The sequence below is a fragment of the Tubulanus polymorphus genome, chromosome 10 (assembly GCF_964204645.1).
Source record: "Tubulanus polymorphus chromosome 10, tnTubPoly1.2, whole genome shotgun sequence".
Lineage (NCBI taxonomy): Eukaryota > Metazoa > Nemertea > Palaeonemertea > Tubulaniformes > Tubulanidae > Tubulanus > Tubulanus polymorphus.
This window is the reverse complement of record NC_134034.1, coordinates 4,989,625-5,016,336: the sequence shown is the minus strand read 5'-3', so window position 1 is coordinate 5,016,336 and position 26,712 is coordinate 4,989,625. Positions and strand designations below refer to the sequence as shown.

Genomic DNA, 26,712 nt, shown 5'->3' with positions numbered 1-26,712 from the left:
AATCTTATTTTCTTATAAATCAACCTTTCAAATGAATTATTAGTGCAGAACGTTTTTCTTATCGTTATTGTTAAATCATTTTCGATATTTACGACGGGTCAGAATATTCACTCAACTCAAAATGTTCTTCCATTCGTCTAGCACATGCCTAGATATTTCGCCGTTTCGTCAAATATTGTCGTGAGTTTGGGTTTTTTTCGGGACCTGACATGACAGGTCTTGAGACCTGACATGACAGGTTCTGGAAACTCTACAGACAAGCATCATTCCATTATTGTGTTGAGGCTAGGCTGTTTGGTGGTGTGAGTTTTGAATACTGATACTCAATGACAGGCGTAGAGAGAGTTAAAGAGGAGGAGAGACGCAGCTCAATGTTATTTGGAGCTGGTTTTGCATCAAGAAACAACGTCAACAGAAAAAGACAATTAGACCTCAGTATTCACAGGTGATTAATCATCGCGAATGAATTGAATATCCCCATCGGCATCACAGGGGCTCGTATCAAAGTTGTTGGTAATGTAAAAACGATAATCTGTTAATCCAATGTATATAGTATATATAGAATAACAAGGGGGCTAACGACGCTCACAAACCACTCAACTTCAGTCGCTTACTATTTCGTTATTTCTCATCCGATTTTGATAATCCAGGCATGATATGAAAGCTCATATCTTTCTGCTTCTAACGAAACTAATCCCGTTAATTTCCAATGAATAGTTCGTGAATTATATGTCTTTGAACACGAAATTACGGCCGAAATCGCCTGGACCGAAAATGCTATGACGCCGGTTTTTGCCGATTTCAAAATTTAAAACGTTGAGTTCGACGCGAAATCCTTCACCGATTTTGATGGTTGAGGGCTTCAAATGCGCAAAAAATTCTGTATTTTCTAAATATTGCGGTTGTTTCGTTATTCCATACGATCTTCCAACTTCGAAAACGCGAATTTTCCGATTTTACGTCAATTCACACACTCGACACGCGCAATTTGTGTAATGTTGAAACCATCCACAAATCAATCCAATGCGCATGCGCGAATGCGCTGGACTTAGCAAATTCTGAGAAAGATACACGAAAATTGGGATTCGAACACGCAAGCACAAGAGTGCAAGCCTAACGTTACCCCAAAGTGCTACGACGGTTGCTTCATTCAGTCGTAACTTTTTAACTACTTATAGCCTCATCCTAACCCTACAATGTTATAGCCTAATATGTAACGGAACCTAACCCTAACCCTAATCCTTCCCGTAGCCCTAACCCTAACCCTCTTGACCCAAACCTTAACCCTCTAAACCCTAGACCCTAAACCCTACCCCTTCTGCGATTCAAGAAGCCGCCATTTTGTCTCTTTTTAATATCACTTCCGTTTTGTGGATGGTTACAACATTACCTAAATTGCTCGACACGCGATCTCAAGATGGCGACCTTGAACTTGAACTAGCAACAGGTCCGCAGTGAATTTCATTTCGTAACAATTCAATCAAATAATGTTTTATCTTATTTAAGCTAGAATAAACACGATCAGGTTTATAATACATTCTGAACTTCACGTAAATATACACAGAAAATAAATTGGAAATAAAATTCATTTCGGTTCGGCATTGCGATAAGCATTGTGGGAGATGATAGTCGCCATCTTGAGATCGCGTGTCGAGTGCGTGAATTTACGTAAAATCGAAAAATTTGCGTTTTCGAAGTTGGAAGATCGTATGGAATAACGAAACAACCGCAATATTAAGAAAATATAGAATGTTTTGCGCATTTGAAGCCCTCGACCATCAAAATCGGTGAAGGATTTCGCGTCGAACTCAACGTTTTAAATTTCGAAATCGGCAAAAACTGGCATCACAGCATTTTCGGTCCAGGCGATTTCGGCCGTAATTTCGCGTTCAAAGGCATATAATTCACGAACTATTCATTGGAAATTAACGGGATTAGTTTCGTTAGAAGCAGAAAGATATTAGCTTTCATATCATGCCTGGATTATCAAAAACGGATGAGAAATAATGAAATAGTAAGCGACTGAAGTTGAGTTGTTTGTGAGCGTCGTTAGCCCCCTTGTTATTTTATATATACTATATACATTGGATTAACAGATTATCGTTTTTAGCCCACTTGGGACTTTAGTCCCAGCGGGCTATTGCATTCACTTTTCGTCCGTCCGTAGACGGAATCCAGTTATTTTGGGAAGTTTTAAAGACGCTTCAAGGTAATGTCTTGATATTTGGGTTACACATGTATCTACCCTAGACACATCTTCAGCCCAAAAACTGGCCCTGTCAGAATCAAGATGGCCGACTGGCAGCCATTGTTTTTCGCCAAAATCAGCACTTTTTACACATTTTTGAACTTTTTGAGGGAAATTTTGAAGACGCTTTGATCAATTACCTTGATCTTTCGGATATATGTGATTCCCCCCAGGGCCCATCAACATAACAAAAATTGGGTCGGTCGGATTCAAGATGGCCGTCCTATGACATTTTTAGTGCCCAAAAATGTTAATTTTGGCCCGAATTCTGAGTCCTGTAGCTTCCTACTGGTTTGCCATTTCTCATTACAATTTGTGATGGGTATTCTTTGGAAAGGGATGTTTTATACCTGAGACAGGTATTTTTCATCAGCCAATTATGAGGCAATTGGCAGCCATCTTGGTGTCACCAGTACTCATTCGTAAGTGGGAAAAAGTTTTCCCACATTATATTGATACCTAAGCGTATTTTGCTACCACAATCAATTAGAAAGTTTTAGCTCATAACGTGTTCTATGATTGTGGTGAGTTTCAAGGTAATTGGATTTCGTATATGGCCACCAGGTGGCGTTGAATAATACAATATCTTAGCATTTCTTTATTTCCTTATTATATTGGTACCTAGGCATATTTTGTTACCATGATCAATTGCAAAGTTGTAGTTCATGACATGTTCTATGATTGTGGTGAGTTTCGAGGTCATTGGGTTTTGAATATGGTCACCAGGGGGCATTGAATAGTAGAATGACTTAGTATTTTCATGTTAAATTGGTAACGAGGCATATTTTGTTATCACAATCAATTACAAAATCGTAGCTGCTGACATGTTCTATGATTGTGGTGAGTTTCAAGGTCATTCGTTTTTGTAAATGGTCACCAGGGGGCGTTGAATGTTGAAATTGTTATATTGTTGAGCATTTGAAACCACTTCCCAAGTGGGCATGGTGTCCTTGGACCCCTAGTTACATTACCTACAACTCTGATACGAGCCCTGTGATCCCCATCCGTCGTCCCGGGTATATCGCCATCACGTACTGTAGCACAGGGCATCTTTCTTGTAAACTGGCTTGGATTTTATTTCCGGGTTGTTGATATTATCAAATCACGCGAGAATGGCGCTAAATTTAAACTGCAAATAAATTGAAAATATCACTAATACCTCTTTTTGTTGATACTGATTATTTATCCGGCGCTATAAGTTCTGATTAACGATACTTCTATTCGGATGATATTAATGTTTGCCGCCACCGCTAGGTGCGCTAGTGTTCGGTCACCTAAACCAAAGGCGAAATGAGAAGAAAATCGTCCGAAATCGACAGTTTGAGTAAAATTTAACGAAATTAACAAACTATAAACCATAAAGAGCCACCGCGCACTGAAGATTTTGATAATTTTTCCGCCTACTGTTATATGCCTTTGATTCCTCAAAAAATTACTTTAAAAAAGATAAATCAGCAATGCAATAACAAGACAATAATCCCAGTTACAGGCTATATGGCAGCATTTTACGGTCATTATTATCAGATATTTTTGTGAAACTACCTACCATTATAATCTTGAAGATATAAAGGAGTTAACCATGTAAGTTAGAACGATAAATGATACCAATAAAACGAGAAAATAACAGAATTATGACTGTTAAACTGTAGTCGTTGAGATTCTATCACGAAGCTGCGGCAAGCGAGTATAGGCCTACATGTTGTGCAGATTCTCATGTGATGGATTAGACTTCTCCGATAAAATCGTCAAAAAGAGCTACGAAGTTAATTCAAAATATAGTTTTGATCATCTTGAAAGAAAATAAAACATTCCGAACCTTCTAGAATTTGGAGTTTGCAAGAGTAGGGGATCTCTGTTTTAATGTAGTTCTAGGATGGATTGAAAAGTCACCCACAATTCAATGCATTTTGCCTTTGAGGTAGGGACCAAACACTAGCGCCGCTAACGGCGGTGGCTAACATTAAAATCATCTGAATAGAAGTATTGGCCGTTAAGGATCAGTATTTAATGGTTGCGTCGCTGTATTATATACAAATAAGCGATGAAGTGATGTGACCGTATTGATGCGGCTGAGACCATTGGACATGCGCAGTGAATTCCGAGCACCTGGTGTCGAGCTGTCAATCATCAGTGCTTGGAATTAGCTGCGCATGCGAAGTAGGCCTACATCTCTGACGCATCAATCCTAGGCGCTATTGCACTATCGTACCCCCTTCCCAAAAATTTTTATTTCTGCATATTAATCAACAGGAAGGTGTCGGGATTCAAAATAATTAACTTTCGACCCAAAAACCTTACTTTTTCTATGTCAAAATTTTGATATTTTTGGGACGTGTGAAAATTTGCCGATTCGTGACGGCAATCGATGCCATATTGGATGTCAATCAAAGTTTTTAACCCTCCACTAAAATTTCATGACATTGAAATTTGGCAAAAACCATGTTTTCAAACATAACCATCTCTTCAAAATGATGCGTAGGCTACGAGTAGGCCTAACTATTGATTTAACGATGTACTGAAAAGGAAACTTACATGCCAAATACGAAATTTTGTCAATTCAATTAAATTCATTGTGACGTCACTGTTCAGACGTTTTTAGGTGGAATTAGTTCGCCAAAATGGCCGACCCGCCGATTTGCATCAATGAAATCGGGCCCAAATAATCAGAATTTCGACATTGTCTTTGTCAAAAGTAATTTATTTTGATTCTCTAGACCTCCCTGATTGATAATAGGCCTATGCAGAAATTTTTGGGAGGGGGTACAATAGTGCAATAGTGCCTCAATCCCGTCACAGGCAGGGTTTCAAAGCCATTTCATCCATTGTTATTTAAGTAAGGCGTCACGCCCACCCGATGCAGATGCTTGTCCTTGTTCATCGGAAATAGCAGATGCATAAACAATATCAACACAAGGAATTTCTGTGTTTTTTGAATTTATTTGCAGTTCAAATTTAGCACCATTCTCGTGAGATTATCAACAGTTTTAATAATAGCCTGTGATATGTTCCATGTTGATTTTGAAGAGTTTCCAGGTCATCAGTTGTGCCAGGGGTGTAACCCACTAGCACTTAAGCCGCCAGCATCCGCCCTGCCCTGCCTATTACTCCTCCAGCCGCCCGAGTCCGCCCGCCACTTGTTCTGATGCTGCACAAAAACTGTTATAGTGGGATTTGAACCCAATATCTTATGATAAACTGGACACATAAGTCCTTAGTATATTGTACAAAAATCAACATCCTCCTAAATTTCGAGTTTGAACATTTCAGATCTGTGCGCTCACTTCAAATCCAAGAAAGTTTCGATGAATTTCGGGGGGGGGGCAAAAGGACACGATTTTGGTGGCCTACCTCATCAAATCTAACATTATAAGAAAGCCTTGACTATTTACTACAAAATAACACGAACGTGTAATGCATGGAAATAAACAGGAAATGAGCTATTCGGTATCATGATGAACTTGGATTTTCCCTTGAATTTTCTAAGGATTAATTGACACTACATAGTGCAATTCCTGAGTGCTAATGGGTTGGAGACATATAGTTCTGTTCACAATCTAGAAGTTAGATTAGGTGCATTAGAAACAGGAGACAAGTAGACCCTTTCTGAATCGCCAGACCTTCCCAAAATTCTACCATCCTTGCCTTAGGCTAACTTATATTTCTCGGGCCTAAGTGAGGCCTAAAAACATGTGGGCCTAATATAAAAATGAAAAGTCTTATTTAAAAAAATGACTAGAAGTGGGTAGAAAAGACTGAGTGGGTAGAAAATGAGGAATGAATAAGAAGATATTTTTGTTTGAAGCCGCATTGCTGGATGATTGCCCTTTCAGTTAGTAGTGTACTGTATGGTCACGAGTGACCTGCATTGAAATAGATTCCATTTGGTGATGGGTTGAGTTGTTTTATATATTGATGTACGTATTACCGCACATGACAGGTTGATGTAAATGGGAAGACAAGCGAAGAAGAAACGATTGATTCTTCAAGGCTGGTTACTAGAAGAGAACCATCACGGTTTAATCGTTGAAAACTCGCATTTTATAGTAAAAAAACGACGGCCGAAAGCTGATTTTAGGAGGAATCCGAAATCTTCGAAACTGGGGAGGAAGCGCACTCGTGTTTCTAGGAGCGCTCCAGATTTGGGTTGGAAATTTCGGAACCCCTCTAGTTGCGGTCGGAGGTTATTTGTCCGACCTGTTATTAAGTGGAAAATAACAGATGAGTGCGGAGAGATTTTTGATAATGCTTATAGGTACGAAATCCCATTTAAATCCCCCTATTCATTTTTGTTGGAAGATTTGCTTGTGAACATTTTTTTCTAGGTACATTTACTTATCAACTGACAGTATAAGAAATATCCAGAATTTATCGAAGATTTTCATTAATCTAATCCAAATTATTAAGCGGCATCTACTTACTGTATGTTCTTATAGCCTATGATCATAGTTAGTGCAGGGTTTTTATTGACCCTCGCAGAATACAGACCATGATGTTGTCGAAATTGTCTACTAGTGATTTGATCTGTGCAACAGATCTCTCTAGAGACTTCTTCCCCTACATTCCCCGATGAAATCTATGAAATTGCCAAATTTGCCAACCTACGGTAATGATTTCTTTTTTCGAACGGGAGAAAATCCTCTCATGACGTCATCAAGTTGTCTACCACAATTGATTTTGCTTGCCTCTGCAGGGGCTGCTGAGCAATTTCAAGATTGGGAGGCTAATATGGGAAGTACTTGAGTAGGCCTATTGAAAGGGGCCCTCAAGAAATTTTTATTGAATGTCAGTGTTCTCATAAATTGGTTTGAGAGGGGCAGCCACCCCTTTCACTTTCGCATCCACCAAATCTGAAATTATCTGCTGCCCCAACCAGAGTAGATGTTAATATTCTTCTATCAATGCTGATAATTGCTTTGACATGTATTGAACTAATGCGAAAAATAGAAGATTATACCAAAATTGAGCTTGATTTTCTGTATTTTTGGGAGATCGAAAGCCTTGGTACTGCATCAGCCACAATGTCATACGCTTGACAATGAATGCAGCCCCTTTAAAATTCCAGCATTTGGAGAACACTGAATGCGTGGAGAAACATATCCTATTATAGGCTATTTTGAATTTTTGAATAGCAAAATGTTGAGTGACTAAAGTCTGCTGGCACACGATCCCTGCCCAAATCTTTCCGGGACCGATTAATTTCTTGGCATCATCACTAAGACACATGAATGGAAGAAAATATTCTGTCATGCAGGGCAGGCAATAATCTGAGTTAGTCAGCTCCTTGGCCAAAACTACTGTACAGTAACCTTTCCAGAAAAATCATGATAGACGTGATACTTCAAACAGCCCAGTGATTGATAATTTGATAGTCTGAAACGAATATTGGAACGGGACATGCTTTGATTTAGTGGCATTTGATTATTGTGTCAGGATAAGGGTGCACCTGTCGTGAAAGATCTTGTTAAATGGAAACGAACTAGAATCACATTAAATCTGATGGTTTCAAATTGTTCATGTCGTTTCAGTGAGGATGACACCAATAATTCATCATTCGATGTTATAAATAAACCAAAACGTTCCAAGTACAATCAAGGTAAGAATGAATAAACACTTTATTGAGGCATCAGTTTAATATTCTAGCCATAAATAGTCAACCTCAATCTGTCCCGGACGCTAGTTATTAGTGCTCAGATTTGCACACACTACATTTTGGCCATCAGGAACATTTTGGAACATCAGTGATTAGAAAATTTCAGGAAGCTGTTGCGGAGCACTTTTCATAAGCCTTTGATCTTATCAAGGGAAGCATCCAACTCTTTTTAACAAACCCTCATTTTCATGACTTCAGACAAACATACTGCCTCAAATAGGGGGAACTATTAGAAATCCGAAGACGGCCGGATGCCTCCAATTTTCAATTTCACTCTAATGGATTACATGATGATCTCCATGATCTCCCCTTTCTTCATTCCAGCGAGGTTGTTTGATCCCTTTGTTGGGCCATTCAGTTAAGGAAATTGTTAAGATATCATTACTGATTAGACTGGTCTTGCCAGTCTCAATGCAAAATTCAACAGGCAACCAGGCCATTTAGATAGCACTTTTGTTCTCCACAAGGCCTCTTATTCCTCTGGTGAAAATTCTCCGGCTGTTGTCATAGAATTCACCCGTAGCCTAGAACCATAAACTCCGATCTCAATCTGAATTATTTCAAAACTTGTTTATATTCAATGTTGCAGAAGGATTAGGTCGGAAGATTGCTGATTGGGTCACAAAGGGAAAGCGAGCGTTTAACCAGACGTTTTTCATGTTACCGATAAAACGTCTGCTTTCACCTGGCAACCGTTTGCATGATAGCGTTCAATTCTTCGTTCCAAGCATCCTCTCGCCTGATCGACAGTCGTTACCAAAACAACCGGATTTTAACTGCTCCAATATGGTATGTAGTTGTAGCCCGTGACATGTTCTGTGCACCCTGGGTTTTGTGTCCACCAATTCACCATTTCATTGCGCTTCCCCCTGCGCGGTTAATAATTGATCCACACCAAATTTTGTGTATAGTACTACTGAACGGTGCGTTAAAGTGATTGCGAATTACTTAAAATCTTTTTGCAAAAAAATGCACTCGAAGGAAGATGTGGCTGAATTGTTTTCATTGGAAATTTTACATAAGTTTTGATGTCCGGAAGTTTACATATGTTTTGGTCTTGATAAGTCTATTTGATTTATGTATGTATCTACCATGGCCACATCTGCCATCCAAAAATTGGCCTAGTCAGAATCAAGATGGCTGACTGATGGTCATTTTTGTTTGGCTAAACCCAATCAGCACTTCAGCACATCTTTTGAATTTTTTAATGTGAAATTTTGAAGTCGATTTTATCAATTGTCTTAAGGTTTGTTATGCATATGCATGTACCTAGGACCTTGCATCACAAGAAAAATTGGCCCGATGGAATCAAAATGGCTAAATGTGCGTCAAACGGAAACATGATGGCCTTCTTGTCACCTATTAAACCCACCAGTTATGGTGCCTGGATCCCTAGTTTCTGAAATAAGTCAATTTGAGCTGCATTTTTTTCTAGGATCAGACTTCTTCAGTGAAACCTGGCCATAAATTCGCATTTGGGCAGAAATATAGCCGCAGCCCTGGCAGTCGAGGTGGTTTTACATCGCAACCAACACTGCCAGATGCATCAGGCCAAAGACCGGGTATTTCATCTATACCTATATCACAATCAAAATCTTCGAATAGATTTGACAGGTAAGTAAAAACACTGCAATAGCGTTTGAGGAGCAATTTAGATAGGGTAAGATTCTCGGACAAACTCTGACAAAAATATCATATAGGGCCTACTTTCAAATTCAGCATTATTCATTTTCAATGGGGTAGGGGCCTACCGGCACTCACCATATGGTGTGACTACACACTGGGTCATTCATAGTGAAAATTAGTTTTCATTTAAATTTGAATTTGAGTTGTAGGCTTCCAAGTCCAAAAAGTAGCAATTAAGTCATTGAATAGATATAAGATATGCTTTCACACTCAGCGTTTGGTATAGATATAACCGACAGTTAATTTACTAATGAGAAACATGGAATTTTATTGAAATGTAGAAGAAATTGAAGTGCGGTAACTCAGTGACACGAGCGATCCTGACAGAATCTTCAGTTGCCACATATGCATTTCTTAGCTAAAATTAGAGAAATCAGGTGGTCGGGTCCGGATTCTTTTCAGTAACTGGTAGGATTGTTGAAATTCATCCAGTTCATATATGTATGTTTATGCAGATTCTAAGTATGTTATTGGCCCTATTCAGATTGGCTCAAAATCCTGATTATGCTGATCATGATAGGGGAGTTTGACTGAGCATTACTTTGACCCCGCAGGGTCAACGACACATGAAGGCAGTCAACTCTAATAAATTTTAATCACAGAGGATATTTTAGTCTCACCAGTTAATAGCCTATTCCAAATCCCTGGCTATAACCCAGTAACAGCACGATATCGCAGCTCCCAGCCGTTCATTGAAACTTTCATCAATACATATATCCATGCCTAAGGCCATTGGCTGTATCGTATGGGATCATTCATTGAGTATGTACACAAAAAATAGGACCTTTTTTCAAGGTCCCACCTTGTGCACGCACATCGTATTATATTACCGATGAACTCCTACCTTATGGACGCAATGATTGATCCTGTAGTATAAAACAAAAACAAACACCTGTTAGTAGTCTCCTGGTCTGTTTATTATAGTATTAATGAATTTTATTTGAGACTTTAATTATCGCGTGATAGGCGTACCCCTCTTGAAGGGTTTTACTAGGATGCACCCTTTTAAAAAGGAAAACACCCTTTTAAAAAGGGAAATGAATTCATCATATTGTTCCAGACTCATGGCTGAACTACTACCACGATCGAGTAGCCAGGCTACTACAAGTCGGATTTTTAGTGCACTTATATTAAGCATATATTAAGTACGTACGCTTTGTGTAAATAGCTACCTAGCTTTTAACGCATATCGTACGCTTTTGCCGTTGAGGTCCTTACCAAGAGCTTGCGTACGTGCTGAATGGTCCTTATGGAGTACACGCATCCACTTCTACATAAGGCACAACTCGAAAGATTCAACGACGAATGTTTATGATGACAAGATCATACGCGCATATTATAACTGACTCAATCAGACACCTTATTCTTGTAGTTCTACAGTGCCTCGGACCACAATCAGTGATTTCTCTTATCGGCCAACGCCCAGTCGTCAGCCATCATCGTCGTTGCGACAACAACCTTCGTCGCTCTACGATAAGGTATACCGTAAACCTAGCAAGAGAGGGCGCATTCGTCGCACAGGAGCTAAAGCACCGTTAACTATTAATCAGGTAATTGTTCTAACTCAGATTTCTGTAATTAGTTTCTTGATGTATGTCACATGATCCCCCAGCCGCAAAATTGTGATGATTGTTGGACACCATGAAAACAATTGACCGATTTGTGTTTCATTTTGATGTTAAGTTAATTAATGTATATTCCATCTATGAAATCATGAAATATATTTAATTTCATTCGATCATGTTTTAAGTCAAAGCAAGTCTTTGAAAATTGTGACACTTTGTACATGGAGAAGTAATTCATGTCACACGAAAGTGGCACAGTGTTGCTGTTGTGATGTGATAATTCTAAAATCCACATTCATTTGGCTGACTTACAGTAGCACCATTTATACATTCATTGATAAACTATGCGCTGAATATGGGCCCTCAACTCGTAGGTAAATCTACCCTAGACACATCTTCAGCCCAAAAACTGGCCCTCTCAGATTCAAGATGGCCGACTAGCAGCCATTGTTGTTCGCCAAAATCACCACTTTTTACACATTTTTGAAGATTTCGAGGGAAATTTTGAAGACGCTTTTATTAATTACCTTGATTGTTCGTATATATTTGTATCCCCCAAGGGCCCATCAGCACGAGAAAAATTGGATCGATCGGACTCAAGATGGCTGTCCTGTGACCTTTTTTGTGCCCAAAAAAATGTCAATTGTGGCCTGAATTCCGAGTCCTGTAGCTTCCTAATGGTTTACCATTTTTCATTGCAATTTGTGATGGGTATTCTTTAGGATAAGGGATCTCTTATACGCGAGACAGGTATATTTGATCAGGCAATGACACAATTGGCGGCCATCTTGGTGTCATCAGAACTCATTCGTAGGTGGAAAAAAGTTTTTCCACATTATATTGATACTTGAGCAAATTTTGTTAGGCCTACCACAATCAATTGGAAAGTTGTAGCTCATGACATGGTCCATAATCGTGGTGAGTTTCAAGGTCATTGGTTTTTGTATATGGCCACCAATGGGCGTTGAACTATATAATAACTTAGTATTTCTATATTATATCCGTACCTATGCATATTTTGCTACCACAATCAATTTGAATGTTTTAGCTCATGACATGGTCTATAATCGTGGTGAGTTTCAAGGTCATTGGTTTTTGTATATGGCCACCAGGGGGCGTTGAACTATATAATAACTTAGTATTTCTATATTATATCGGTACCTATGCATATTTTGCTACCACAATCAATTTGAAAGTTGTAGCTCATGACATGGTCTACGATCGTTGTGAGTTTCAAGGTCATTGGTTTTGCATATGGCTACCAGGTGGTGTTGAACAATGCAATATCTTAGTATTTCTATATTATATTCGTACCTATGCATATTTTATTACCACAATCGTTTGGAAAGTTGTAGCTCATGATATGGTCTATGATTGTGGTGAGTTTCAAGGACATCAGTTATTCTATATGGTCATAGGAGAATAACTTAGTATTTCCTTATTATATTGGTACCTGGGCATATTTTGTTTCCATGATCAATTGCAAAGTTGTAGCTCATGACATGTTCTATAATTATGGTGAGTTTTAAGGTCATTGGGCTTTGCATATGGTCACCAGGGGGCGTTGAATAGTAGAATAACTTAGTGTTTCCATATCATATTGGTAACTATGCATATTTTGTTACCACAATCGATTACAAAATTGTAACTGCTGACATGTTCTATGATTGTGGTGAGTTTCAAGGTCATTGGATGGGGCGTTGAATATTGCAATTGTTAGATTGTTGAGCATCTGAAACCACTTCCCAAGTGGGCATGGTGTTCCTGGACCCCTAGTTCATTTTTGGTTTACCTTTGTCAGCAGTATAAGGTTGGCATTGAGCCAATTCATGTAAAATCGCGGTACGTTTTTTTATGTGAGCATTTGTTTCATTGGTTCTCGGCTTAAACGACGTATAATCGATGCGATTGAAGACATGACGAAACCTCCGTCGATGACATGGTCAACATTGTTAAAATTCTACGAAAAACTGTTTTTGGTGGGAAAATTCTTAGCTCTCGCATATAAAATTGCAATGACCTCGATCGGGGGACGTTGTCTCTACGAGCGAATGTAATTGACTGTTTTTGGGATATACGGGGAATTCCGGCGCTACTAAAATAATTATGGGAAAGCCATTAATGGCAAACGTTTCATTGGACTAGGTGCCGTATATGTGCGAATTTTGAATGCTCATTGCTGGTGAGAATATAGTTATTTCACATATCGCCATAGGTATTGTTTCATTTTAATACCCTGTGAATGTGTTGATTGAGATTGTAGTGAAGCGAACGTTCACTATACAAGGTCTCCACGTGCGCGGGAGTGCTAGACATTAGACTGTTGCACACACAAACACACGCTCATACAGACTACTATATGGTGATGCTGTAACGCTGCTTGGCGCCTGCACGTTTGGTATGATAACAGGCTGAATAATCGTCCTATCAGATGAGCGCTGTGTTTTCTGTTTGATAGAATTTGTAATGAATTGTAATTTCTTGTGACCTGAAAATACTAAGCAGCAAACTATAGGTATAGGTCGATGTCTGAATATTGTAGTGGTAAATTCCAGGATTTAAAACGATCTAATACTACGCTCCGGTTTTAGCTTCCGCGGCCATACATTGGAAAAGGTTTCGTTTCCAAGACTCAATATTCAGCCACCCTCTGATATGTGACATCATATGAATTTGATTTGAATATTTTTCCATATTGTGAAAAATATTTCTTTGAAAATGTAAAATAGTTTCCAATGCCGCGCCTACCTGTACCCTACGAAATTTTGGACGTAGACCATAAACAAATTTTTATCTTTGGTCTTATTTGACTACAAAATAATTCTTTAAGAAAGATGAAATACAATATAAAGTTCTAGAGCTTTGAAGTCACGAATTAAAAAGATTTTTCAAGCAATGCCCTTTCTCCAAACAACCTCTAGCTTTCAAGGTAAACCACACTTTGCCCATGGGCAATTTATTTTTTTGCCGCCAGGGAGTGCCGTGGGGGTATGGGACTTCTATTTCTTCAAATCACACAGCGGAGCTATATTAGCTGATAGGATGCTTGATGTATATTGTTGCCAGGGGGCATTGGATAGCCTATTAACTTAATATTTTCATAATTTATTGGTACCCCTTAATTTATTTTCAATCGTAGGAAACCTCTCGAATATACCGGCTGCTGTCTCAGCGAGTCCTTGATTTAGAATTTTTTGGCCAGCCATAGGCTGAGCCTATTTCTATGCAAATGGAGCGAATTTAAATGACATGGTTTCTAGAGCAAAGGCTCTTTACTGTGCAACTGAGCATATAGGCTATTCATACAAATCATTCATTAAAGCATTATCCATTCTTTAAACTCTACGTAGCTGAATTTTGAAAGAGGGTCTCGTTAAAATTTATATGAGCTTTTTCGCGAATATCTGATCGCAAAAATATTGGTTTTGAAAAGCCTATCAGAAAGCAGACTCCTCTATGATTGGCTTAGTCGCAGAGATGAGCAGGTGTTCACGTGAACCCGCGGTATCGTCTACCGTTTTACTTCCGGGTTTTATTTTAAGATCTGAAATTGTATTTCAAGATCGATTTCTGTGAAAGCTTTAGTTGATTTGGTTTTTGGGAGGCATATTTTTATTAGCACTACAGAAAATATCATTGACCATTGTGCAAAGTCCGGGAAAATAGCTTTTTCTTAAATTGGATAGATGACCTTGATATGCTAATTAGCCATGTGCTCAAACTACAAATTCAATCAAATTTTATTCCGCAAAAAATATCAAATTCAATTCAATAGTACTTTATTGAACAAATTAAGACATCAAATCCAATTCCATTTTGTTTTATTGAGCAAATTTCAGAAAATTCTATTCTATTCCGCATTAAAATCAATGAGACCAAGGGAAAAGATTTATCTGAGGTTATTGTTCCTGCCAGATCCAGTCGCTGTCTGTGCTACTTTTGTATTCTACGAGTGTATTGTGTAAATTATTAGGTATTGACTCTGAGCTGGGAGTGTATTTTGACAAATTTAACCCACAGAATGCATCATCATTTGCCATTTTATGAAAAGCTGACAGGCTGGCCATAGTGCCCCTTGGGGCTCTTGTTTTCTAGTTTTCACTCGTACTGATGACTCGAAAAAGTGATCTAGATAATGTTGGAGGGGGTTTGACAAAAAGTTTCCATCAACAAACTTTGTTTCTTGTTTTAGGGTATAAATATAGAAGCTCATGGTCGATATAAGCAGTTGATACAACAGGTTTCATCGGTAAATTTGAATAGTTACCAGAATCCTAGATTGACAGTCTTCCCAATAACTCAGACACCTAGGTGAGTCAATCAAAGTTTATGGCTATTTTTATTTTTATAACCAAGACGAAGTATAGCGCCGGCTGTTGAAGATATGTAGTTGGTAGGATGCTAAGCCCCTGTACAAAATTTCAAGGTTATATGATATTCCACTTGGCCACCAGGCAGTGCTTAATACTTGAAAAAGTGACGACTTCAGATCACCTTGTAAATTAAACATATTTCACTATGGCACGCGGGTGAAGATTTCCACCCCTATCGAAAATGGAGGTGATGGGACACGAAATATGGCCGCCAAGGCTGCCATCTTTAATTTCTAGTTTGCACAATACAGGCTATAATTCTTGATGGATTTTCATAAGATTTAGCGACAGAGTTTGGTGCACCTCAATTGAAAATTGAGGCCAGGACAGCGATCCTGAATTCATCTTGTTAGAACAATACAGCCTACAATTCTTGATTGATTTTCATCAAACTCAGTGTGAGGATTGTTGCAGAAGTGATGTCCACCCCTATTCAAAATAAAGGTTATCAGTCATCAAATATAGTCTCCAGGACATCCATCTAGAATTTTTTGTTTGCGCGATACAGCCTCTAATTCTTGATAGATTTTCATGAAATTTATTGAGTTGGTTTTGGTAGGTTATATGTGCGCCCATTGAAAATGGAAATCATCAGCCATCAAATATGGCCACCAGGGTGGCCATTTCGAATTACATTGTTAGCACAATAGAGCCTACAATTGAAACTTGTTTTGAGGATTGGGTCAGGTACGTAAGATGTTCACCACTATTGAATATGGAGGTCATCGCACATGATGATTGGGGCAGGTAGATGTTTGAAAAAATGGAGGTCATCAACCATCAAGTATGGCCACCAGGTTAGCCATCTTGAATTTCTTGTTTAACACGATACAGCCTGGAATATCTGATGGATATCCATGAAACTTGATGTGAGAGTTAAGGTTTATATGTGTTCAAATGATTCTTATCAAGTGGGGGAGAGTGTATTGCGGGGGGATATTTGGCTACTTGGCTAATGGCTGCTCTGAAAGCAGCCATTTCCTTCTTTTTTAAGGTCAAGTGATCTCTAATTTTTAGGCCACTTGGGACTTGTCCCAGCGGGCTTGCATTTCTATTTTTGCCCATACTCTGTCCGTCGTAATGAGTATGTAATGTAAATAAATTTGCAATAAATTGTATTTTCTTGTGACCTGAAAATACTAAGCAACAAACTATTGTCTCACTCGTCGTATGAGTCGAGGTCAATACTTTAGTGGTAAAATCTGGGTGACAGATCATAATCAAAGCACTTTTAGTTTTAGACAATTATGTAATGTATAAACCCACTTTATAACCTGAAACTTCGATAGTTTTATAACCTGCTGCAAACGCCATTGGTGCTGTTGTTGATTTTGAGCCCTGTATTGTCGAGCATTTCAGACCATTTGATAAAAGCACCATTTACCAGCATGGGCATCAAACGCTGTGGTTTAAAAGAAAAATTATCGAAGATTGAAAATGAAAAGTATATCTTTATCAGGTCACCATTAGATATATCGGCGGAAACTCGGCAAGTACTGAAAGATCGAAGTGACTCCGTCTCCATAGTATCATCAAGCAAACATTCATATCCATTGTCATGCAAACCTCCCGAAAATTGTACGTTGCAAAAACAACGAATGACTCCGACAAAGCGATTAACAGACGTAACCCGCTTCCCATGGGATGGAACAATTGAACAGAGTCTTCCGCCGCAACCAGCAGCAGATAGTGCAGGCAAACGGAATGTCGGTGTGGAGGTAGTAGACATCGAGCATTGCAGTGATAAAGTGAAAAAAGATGGCATTACTATAGATCGTAAGTGAAATAATGATGACAGTTAATGCAGTGAGAGGGTGATCTGCTTGTGAATAATCATGCAACCTATTTGATTTGGTTTTATTGCTAGTAACTGCTGATGATGATGATGATGATGATGATGATGATGATGTTGATGATGATGATGAGATCAAGGAGCTCAAAACATCTTCCGCTTTTTTACATGGAACGAAAATAGAGTAAGTTCTGATCGCACTCTGAGTATGATTTTGAAGTAGTGTTTGGGGGCATATGATATGTTGAAGTCATATCAGGTTCGAATGCCAGACGATGAAAGTTCTTTCTGAATTATATTATTCTGTTATTCAGTTTGAATGAGAAGAATGCAACTATGCAGAAACCCTGTTATTTTTGCTTCTTAATTGCATTTCAGATCACAGCACCAAGCTTTTTTTCGAAGATTATTGGATGCGTCAAAATCAAAATCTTTAAGTTATTTCACTCACATGTAAGTTTTTCACTTGGGCTTTAAGTGAAGACTCAAAGTAAGTAAAATACTAAATAAAAGTTACATTAAATAAAATTTTTGTTTTCCAGGCAAGAACGATCAGATATTGACAAAAACTGTGAAGAACAGGAAAGAATAATAGAATTTAAAAGTTCAGTAGCGAATGAGAAGGTATGTTGTCATTTGCATTATTCTGCCTCATGGGTCTTCTGGGGCAGGGTTTCGTACTATGGCAGGTCTTCTGATTGCTATCATTATCCAATCATTTGATGGAGGAATGTTGCAGTTTCAAATGCTATCCGATTGAAATGAAATGCCTGCCAATGGAGGAACTTGGCACAATCTCATTATGCCATCAGGTTCCAAGCCCTGTCAAGGGGGAAGGGATGTGACAGGGTCTCGTGATGTCATCAAGTTCAAATACTTGTTGAGGCAGGTACATGGCATTGTCGACTTGGGCAGGCATTCATAACAATCGAGTCAATTCCTAAGTTGTAGACAGGGTTTGTCGCGGGCAGTGAAAGCAGTGAATAGCAGCGAATTGAAAAAAATCTATTCACGGCTGTTAATAGCAGTGAATTTTTTAGAAAGGCAGTGGAAATGGGAAAGGGGGCAGTGAATTCGGAAATGTGTTCAATTTTGTCTGAGATTGGCAATTTTAAAATGTCACGAGAAATTTCGTTGAGTTTCGAACAAAAAAATATACCGACCATTTCATGCCAACAGCAATTCAATTTCATTTTATTCATTGGTGTTGTGACCATCGACGTGCCAACCAATTCAATTCAATTTTATTCACGAGTTTTCATTTTCATGGTTGCCATGGCTACCAGGTCCAGGCACCGGTTTCACAAAATTGCAAATGGCGGTGGTTTGCGTTCGGATTTTCAAAAAATCTCTGGCCCGTTACACTGTGGAAAAATGTACATTTCAAGATTCGTGGCTTCATCATCCGGGGTACCGTAGCTGGATTGAATGTGTTCCGAATTGTATTCATAAGTTTAGATGTAGAATTTGGATGAAATCGAACGAACTTGGAGCCGGTGGTTTGGGAGCTTTGAAGTCTCACATGAAAAGTACCCTACACCTATCTGGTGGTTCGATTAGATGATATGATTTGTTTTGGCTCTATCCTTGGTCTTTTGGTAACATGTCTTTACTAGGTAGCCAAATGGCAGTGAATTTGACTTTTCATTGGCAGTGAATAGCAGTGAATTTTTGTCAGCAGTGACACAATGAACCCTGTGTAGAGTAGTGTGAATTTGAAGTTTTAATGCTTTCAGAGGAAGGAACAATTGAAAGGACTTCACCATCAGTTGCGAGACAAATTATCAATCGAAGATGTCCTCGTCGTGGAAACGGTTGAATCATCTTCTGAAGATGAAGAGGAAGATGATGTTGATTTCATTGGTAAGGAGATGTTTAGGTTACTAATTACTGTTGGAGTGAGATAGGCACTGGATCAATTACATGTATATTGAGGGGAATTAGGAAAATTTAGTATACGTACATGTAATTAAAACATCTTCATCAGGCTAAGGGGCATTGAGTTAAACAGTTCTGGGTACAGTTCCAAAGCTCTAGGTCCAATTTGACTGACTTCAGGACCCATTTATGTCTCCTTGGTGGTTAACCCAAGGTCAGGCTGGGTTGGGGTATGATGGGATATAGGCCTGTTCAGGCTATAGCCTTAATCTAATGAGATATTCTTGAACCTTTGTGAGTTATGGCGGATGAGAGGTCCACCAGTATTAAAATGGTAGTTATCTGATGTCAAATATGGCTGCCGTGGATACCGTAAGTTTCTTGTTGGCCATTCTGTTCAAACAGATTGGAACTCCAGGGCCAAAATACCCAATTCCTTTTCGTATACAACTCCCACAGGCGACAATGTCAAACATACAGTAATACTCAACATACGCTTATTCATTACTAAGGCTCACATGGGACTGACTAAAGTCAGTTTTAGATATATTTATATAGGTAACGATTAGTATTTAATCCAGCATACAATTGAATGGATTGAAGTCTAGCAAAAATTATGGTCAAGTTTAAAATCAGTATACCATGTATACACTGTAAAAAAACATGTCCAATATGGCCGCCATAGTTGCCGTTGTGAGTTTCTTGTTGGCACCATGATGCCATGTAGTTTATGAGTTTTGGCTTTTTAAAACAATGATTATCTTCTGTCTTATATGGCGGCCACAGTGACATCCCGAATTTCTCATTTATACTCGTGGATCTTTTTTCGAAACTCGGCTTGTCAGTTCGATGAATATACATAAATGATTTGGAATTTCTCTGACAGAGTAATGAGATGATTCTGTCGGCATATCCCAGGGAGATATACGTGGCATTAAGCACTTTTGGGTTCCTTAGTTGTAGGTTGATATGATTCCGGGTCTGTCTTCATTGATCTATGGATTCAGTGATGCAGTCGTTATGAAAATTTTGATTTATCATCCATACTTGAACTCCAGACTTTGATAATGCATTTTTACTGGTTATCATGAATTTAATCATATTCATCATATTTTACAGAGTTAACAAGTGAAATGGACGATGTAATAGATCTAGCTTTAAGGGCAAAACCAAGTGACGAGGAATTGGTTCGAGCGTTCCGTATCGGTATTAGACGTGTAGATATACAAACGTTAAAAGGTCTTAACTGGTTGAATGATGAGGTATGTAAGAGACCCTAGAAAAAAAGTCTCCATAGGTCACTAACAAGTAATTTTGGTAGAAATATATAGCCATAACACCATATAATAGTACCCTGTACCCTGAATAATAAATTTGTCTGAATGGAGCAGTGAAACTTCCAGCACAGAACAGGGGCGTCACAAGGATTCGTTTAATGGGGGTCAGAATTAATACAAGAGCACTATATGACATACTGTGCGCTGTATCTGATGAGCGCTGAGGGCAAACAAGCATTTTTGAATCCTTAAAATTGCTTGAATGTTCTTAGATTGTTGTAATTTTTGAAATTCAAAGCTTGAGTGATGTTTTCAGGATTTTTTGAGGCGAAATATTTCAGAAATTTCTGGAATGTGTAAAATCTGAATTTGGAACTTAGATAATACAGGTCTTGAATTCAAGAAGGGGTGTTGTCCAGACCTCGACTCCTCATAGGATTTCAAAGGATTTACAGGAACCCCTGGTTTGAGTGTTCGGATGGAAGACTTTGCCGCATGATTTTTTTGTTGCACACAAACCCAATGCAGTATGAAACGTTAGTTACTGCTAGTGTGTGCTGTCATATGACATCATCTACTGTTTAGGGTTATATGATGACTTAATTCAGTAATTTCTTGGTTTTTCTTTTTTTGTAGGTGATAAACTTCTACATGAATCTATTAATAGAGCGGGGTAAACTAGACAACTATCCCACAGTTCACGCGTTTAACACGTTTTTCTACCCTAAATACATGGGGTCCGGTTACAGTACAATTCTTGCCAGATGGACTAAGAATGTAGATATATCATCAATGGATTATATTGTTATACCAGTTCATTTAGGAGTTCATTGGTGTGTCTGTGTAAGTGCTAGTTCATTGTCTTGATACACGCTGTTAGATAGAAATGATCTTTAACACCGTTTCGGGGATTTATTTATATATTTCCTATTTTTTGCAGGTGGCGTCATTTAAGCAAAAGTCTATCAAATACTATGATTCAATGGGTGGAGAAAATAATGCTTGTTTACAGGCAGTTAGGTATGTAGTGATGGATTCCCTTATGAGGTCTGCCTGAGGTTAGCTTGAGAATTGTGCTTGAGGGAAGATGTGTTGCCACACGTAGACCTATTGGGAGGTATGAGATGAGTTGGGGGTGAAGCAGGTTGATCAGTAGAGGTTTGTGGGGCTATATTTGGGTGAGGTCCATGAGTTATGTACATATGGTATATGATGAACACCTAGATACTGATAACAATGTGTCTACTAGAAAATTTGAATGTCTAGACATTCCGGAATGGGATCACTGTTCACTATACAGAGCCGTCGGAAGGGATTTTTCAGTGGCGAGGCTTATTTCTGAACTAATAGATATTTCTGAACTATACATATTTCTGCTATAGAGAGGTGTTCACTAACGCAGGTGTCAATGAATGACCTGAACCGCTCCCCTCCCTGGGTGAAGCATTTGATTATTTCGATTTTCAATACAACAGGCATATGACAAGGACAGGGCTTACTGGTCATACGGGCATACTATCACAATAAGACTTCGGTCAGTTTTGTGCTACGAGGCATTCAACATCTATGTGTCAACTGCCAACATAGAGAGACATAGAGGCATTCGACGATGCTCTCACAGTCAGTCAGTCGTGGTACGAACAGAATCGCCATCGACGGGTCTCACTAATTAGCGTCAACAACCGACAAGCGTCAATAAGCATCAACGGGTCCGTTGCATCAAAAAGCGGCACTTCATACAAGCATTTTAGATTACAGATTTTAAGAATAAAGATTTGGCAATGTCCACAGGGCGCGATAATTCAATTCCATAAAACTTTCAATTATATGGTCGTATCCAAGACTGGTTAACGGTCTCTATCTGCCTTGGCAGATGAGACAGGCAACCAGTCTATTACACATACAGATTGAGATACAACATCATCATGCATCCGATTGAATCCTAGCAATGGAATTTTGGTTCGTTGAGAGTTCGACATTTATTCGACGTTTGTTCAATTTCATCAATGTTCCATCAGTACAGAGATACAACATTGATACCGAAGTTGAAATATCTGTTTCGTTAGGCAGTCTATTAATTATTTCAATAGTCTATTTATTTTTATCAGAACATGATAGATACCATATAAAATTCATTAAATTCAAAGTTTTCGAAGGTGGATACAGCGATGATAAAGGTCTTGTTGAAAGATAGCTCAGATTGACTATATTTTTAAAAAATCTGGGGGACAAGGTGTCAACTTTAAAACAGGTGGAATTAGGTGGGTCGGTGAAAAGCATAGTGGGATGAAGACTGTACAGTGGTGGTAGGTTATGGTAGTAAGTTGGTTGCTGAAGTGGCAAGACTGGTGGGAGGCTTATTTGACTGAAGAAAAGCTCTGGATGGTAAATGTTGATGGGCTATTGTTGGGTGAAGAGGTAGGGGCGGGAGAGGTGGTCAGAGGGATGGCTGTATGAAGGCTAGTTTAGTAGTCTTAAAACAGAGGAATATGTTTATTTACAGGAGATATATCAGTGAAGAAATAAGAAATAAAAAGAAGATTGACTATGATACCTCAGATTGGAAACTTATGAATGTGAAGGTTAGTCATAACTATTGTCTATGTTGACTTATAAACCATGCTCAGGATAGATTAGTAGCTATGTGTATGTGTAGTAGCTATCCTGCTTACCTCTATGCAGATCCATTTTTTGCATTCATAGGAAAAACTACTCAGTGCGGTAAACAGATCTATGTTAGGACTGAGTTGATCCTTAAAGAATGGCCTTGAGGGTAACTTTCTGTTAGCCCTTGGTGGCACAAATTGTAACCACTCAGTGCTTCATCTAGCCAAAAATAGAGGGGCAGTCCGCCCCGCCCCCGAAAATAGCCGCCCTTGTGCCCTTCAGATGTTAAAGTTTCCAGGAAATTGGCTGATTTCCAAACTACTGCCAATCATTCTAGCGACTGCCATTGTAAAGCTGGTAGTGTATATTCGATTCGTTTTGAACACATCGTGATGCTCTGGATCTTTTTATCTAGACTATTAGACAAATTTTATATATACAAGGTGAAAAACTTTGTTCGGTGAACTCATAGAGAGACTCGCAGAGACAATTAGTTTGAGTAGCCTAATATCAATAATGTGTTCTTAAGCTGGCTCATTACCAATTATCAACAGTTACTCGCCAATCACTAACACTATCAATTTAAATCAATTAATTTGATATTTCTAAGATAAAAAATATGCAATTTCATGTAGGCCTATACACTATTGCTGGCTCTTTTTCGCTGTATCATTTGGTTTTTGAGATTGCTTTTTTCTGCTATTTTTTTGTGTGCAACTGGTTTTGTTCATTGACAGGCATAGGTGTAAGGATGTACTGTGGTCAAGTGTGTCACTCATGGCAAAATCAGAGTTAAACATAATTTCTAGTCCTCAATCGTAGTAGGGGGTACCTCGATTCTATGCAATAGGGAACATTGCAGTTTGCCCCTAAAACAGACGTGAGTGCGATATTATGTGCCCTTGCTCCAATGGAATCACGCACAAAAATGCCCTTATTTGAAATCAGCACCTTGCCCTTTTTTAATGCTAGATGAAGCACTGCCACTGGATATCAGGGATGGTAATCCTCCACGGAATCACGGATTTCTGCGGTTGGAGGTCCATTTTTATCATTCTTGAGATAGATGTAGATCCGTTGGAAAAATGATGGGGGGAGGTAGGGTCTTAGGGAAAAGTTCAGAGTTAGATTGTAGCGCAATTGTAGAACAGACGGTAAAGTGTCCTTCATAACCGGTGCTATGACATCATTGAGAAACATCGCCGTTGTCTAGACCCACTGTACAGATCAATAATATATATACGTGTAATAGCGCTGGGCGGGAAATCTATATTTAGAATCTGCGGTCATTCAACAAAGCATAGCCTACATGCTCAAAAAAAGTAGTCATTGTTTTAATTCAGGCACAGTGCGCTTGTCTTGAGTGTTAGATTAGAAGATTATAGATAGAGGCTTCTCTTGGGATTCAACTATTCATTGACAAGTGCATTTATGTATGAACATGTTCTAGTGATTTGGATATTGCCGGAGCCATCCTTTCAATATACTAATAGACATGAACAACCAACCGCGTGGCAGCAATCTTACTTTGTCATTGGAAAATGGGCCTCGGATGCGCCAAAATCTCCTTGAAATTTCAAAATTCTCCCCCAAACTCCCTTTAGGGGCTTTGCACCTTTGGTACTCGCGGCTGCTGGCTTAGCCAGCACGAGTAAGCCTAATACTTATATTTTTGCATATTTCAAACGCCTCTGTTTTCATCCCTTGGATATACACGGCTGATATTTTGTCGTTACGATTGAAATAGGTGTCGGAATTGACATGGCAAGTTTCGTCCATCAGCTCCAAGCCTTACTGGGAGAAATTGTGCAAAATTTCAATGAATTTTCCTCATTCTACTAATCGATGCTTGACCTTGTTTCTTGATCCTTATCAAGAACATTGTATTGATTGTTCCACCATAAGCTAGTTTGGAAAACCCATTTACATGTATATCATCCAACTTGAACATACTTACTACACACCGTACCATGATTTCATCTTTATCAGCTGTCAATATATTATTGCAAATCCGGGAACAAATCGATTTTTCTGCTCAAAAGTATACGTCCAGTAATTTGTGTATATACAGAACAATCCGAATCATTTGGAACCCCCAATGGAATTTGGATGAAATCTGGGTTAAGCATAATAAGATAAAATCCCACTATATTATCAGCATATTATCCGTTCACCACTTTTGAGTGTGGTTATCGTTCTACTGGGTTAAACACGTTTAACGCGTGGTTATTCCTACATGTAAGCTATATCCAGATATAACTGATCTGGATCACACCGAAATCTGGATTGGGTTTGACTATAATCTGCTGTTTTGTCTGTTGTAGGGAATACCGCAGCAGATGAATGGAAGTGATTGTGGAATGTTTTCGTGTAAATTTGCTGATTACGTCGTACGTGATAAAGCGATAAATTTTACACAGGTCAGTTAAATTGAAGCGATTGCCATCGCCGATCTTCCTGCTTCCGAACTCGTCGTTTTATTGTCTCTGATTCTGCTTTTAGGCTCATATGCCATATTTCCGTCGCCGAATGATATACGAGATATTGAATAAACGCCTGCTATCATGAGAGCCACCCGGTGGGTCATTGAGGAACTACTGTCAGTCGGCTATTATGAGATCGTCTTGAAGACTTACTCCATCAGTCCGCGGTCTTAAGAGCTGGTGCAATATTGAGGAATGGTTTTCTTGTAAGCCTCTTGGTGAACCTTTAGACAAAACGCCACTCTGTCCATTTCTTATTGAAGAACAACATGGTAGATTTCACTATCCAGGTGTCTTGTGGAAGAATGAATCATTCTGTAAATGTATACGTGGGGTGGATGGAGTAACTGTAGGGCCGCCGCGTAGTGAATAAACAATTCGGATCGCGGATTGATTCAGTCCCTGTACATTATTGCATTTACTTAATTTAATCTTAATGATGCATTTAAACATGATTGTGTTCGCTCCTGGGTTCATAAAAACATCTTTAAGAAGATATGATGCTAACAAATTCAGACCAACTGTAATATAGATAGAAAATAAACTTCCCTAAGAATTGTTTTGTAAAAGTAATTTCCCGCTCTGAATTTGATTATCTTTCGGAAAGTTTCAGATCAATCTGGTGTGTTCATGCAGTAATATTCAGTACCTTGCCTAACAATTTGATATCACGTTGGCCCTTATGTATGGTGTTTGTTATCTAGTTCTTCAAAATTTCCTTATATAAAACAGCTAAATTTGACCGGCACACACAAGTTGAAAGCTATAATTAATTCTATAATTAATTCAATGGAAACCTGTTTTGGGATCATTCATTTTTTACGTATGCATTACATTTTTCGACCCCCCCCCCTCCCGCTCCCCTTCTGTACGCAAAATCTGCCATTTGTTCATATACATTAAGCATTACAGTATGCTTTCCCCTCACCCCTCCCCTAATGCGTACGTAATAAATGAATGATCCCTTTAGAAAAAGTTGTGCCTCTCATTGGGGCAGGATATTTCTTAAATAATTGGTTTACATCCTTATTAGAAATATACATGGAATCGCAGGGGTAGATCAAGGATAATTGGATGGCCGATGTCCAGAAGAAAGGAAAAGGCATTTCTCGGAAAAAAGCAGCAAAGTCGAAGATTGGGGTTCCGCCCTCGG

General features: G+C 38.8%; 1 protein-coding gene across 2 annotated transcripts; it reads left to right on the top strand.

The window, feature by feature from the left end:
- Positions 1 to 249: 249 nt before the first annotated feature.
- On the top strand, positions 250 to 26,126 carry LOC141912203 (uncharacterized). 2 transcript variants are annotated; one of them, XM_074803418.1, is made up of 17 exons: positions 250 to 445; positions 7,774 to 7,841; positions 8,488 to 8,687; positions 9,340 to 9,512; positions 10,957 to 11,134; positions 15,342 to 15,460; positions 16,982 to 17,298; positions 17,390 to 17,498; positions 17,693 to 17,767; positions 17,857 to 17,938; positions 19,051 to 19,177; positions 20,312 to 20,454; positions 21,106 to 21,312; positions 21,410 to 21,489; positions 22,973 to 23,051; positions 25,401 to 25,496; positions 25,579 to 26,126. In XM_074803418.1, the coding sequence occupies exons 1-17, from the start codon at positions 327 to 329 to the stop codon at positions 25,642 to 25,644; spliced, it is 2,238 nt and encodes a 745-aa protein (XP_074659519.1). In that variant the 5' UTR covers positions 250 to 326; the 3' UTR covers positions 25,645 to 26,126. The 2 variants fall into 2 exon arrangements, with proteins under 2 accessions (XP_074659519.1, XP_074659518.1); XM_074803417.1 differs by having other exon boundaries at positions 9,334 to 9,512.
- Positions 26,127 to 26,712: the final 586 nt, after the last annotated feature.

What these genes read in the sequence shown, in the direction of transcription:
- LOC141912203 (XM_074803417.1), top strand. Translation starts at nt 327, where the DNA reads ATGACAGGCGTAGAGAGAGTTAAAGAGGAGGAGAGACGCAGCTCAATG. An exon ending in TTACATGGAACGAAAATAGA is followed by an intron (nt 17,499 to 17,692) that starts GTAAGTTCTGAT and finishes ATTGCATTTCAG; the next exon opens with ATCACAGCACCAAGCTTTTT. An exon ending in GGAAACTTATGAATGTGAAG is followed by an intron (nt 23,052 to 25,400) that starts GTTAGTCATAAC and finishes TGTCTGTTGTAG; the next exon opens with GGAATACCGCAGCAGATGAA.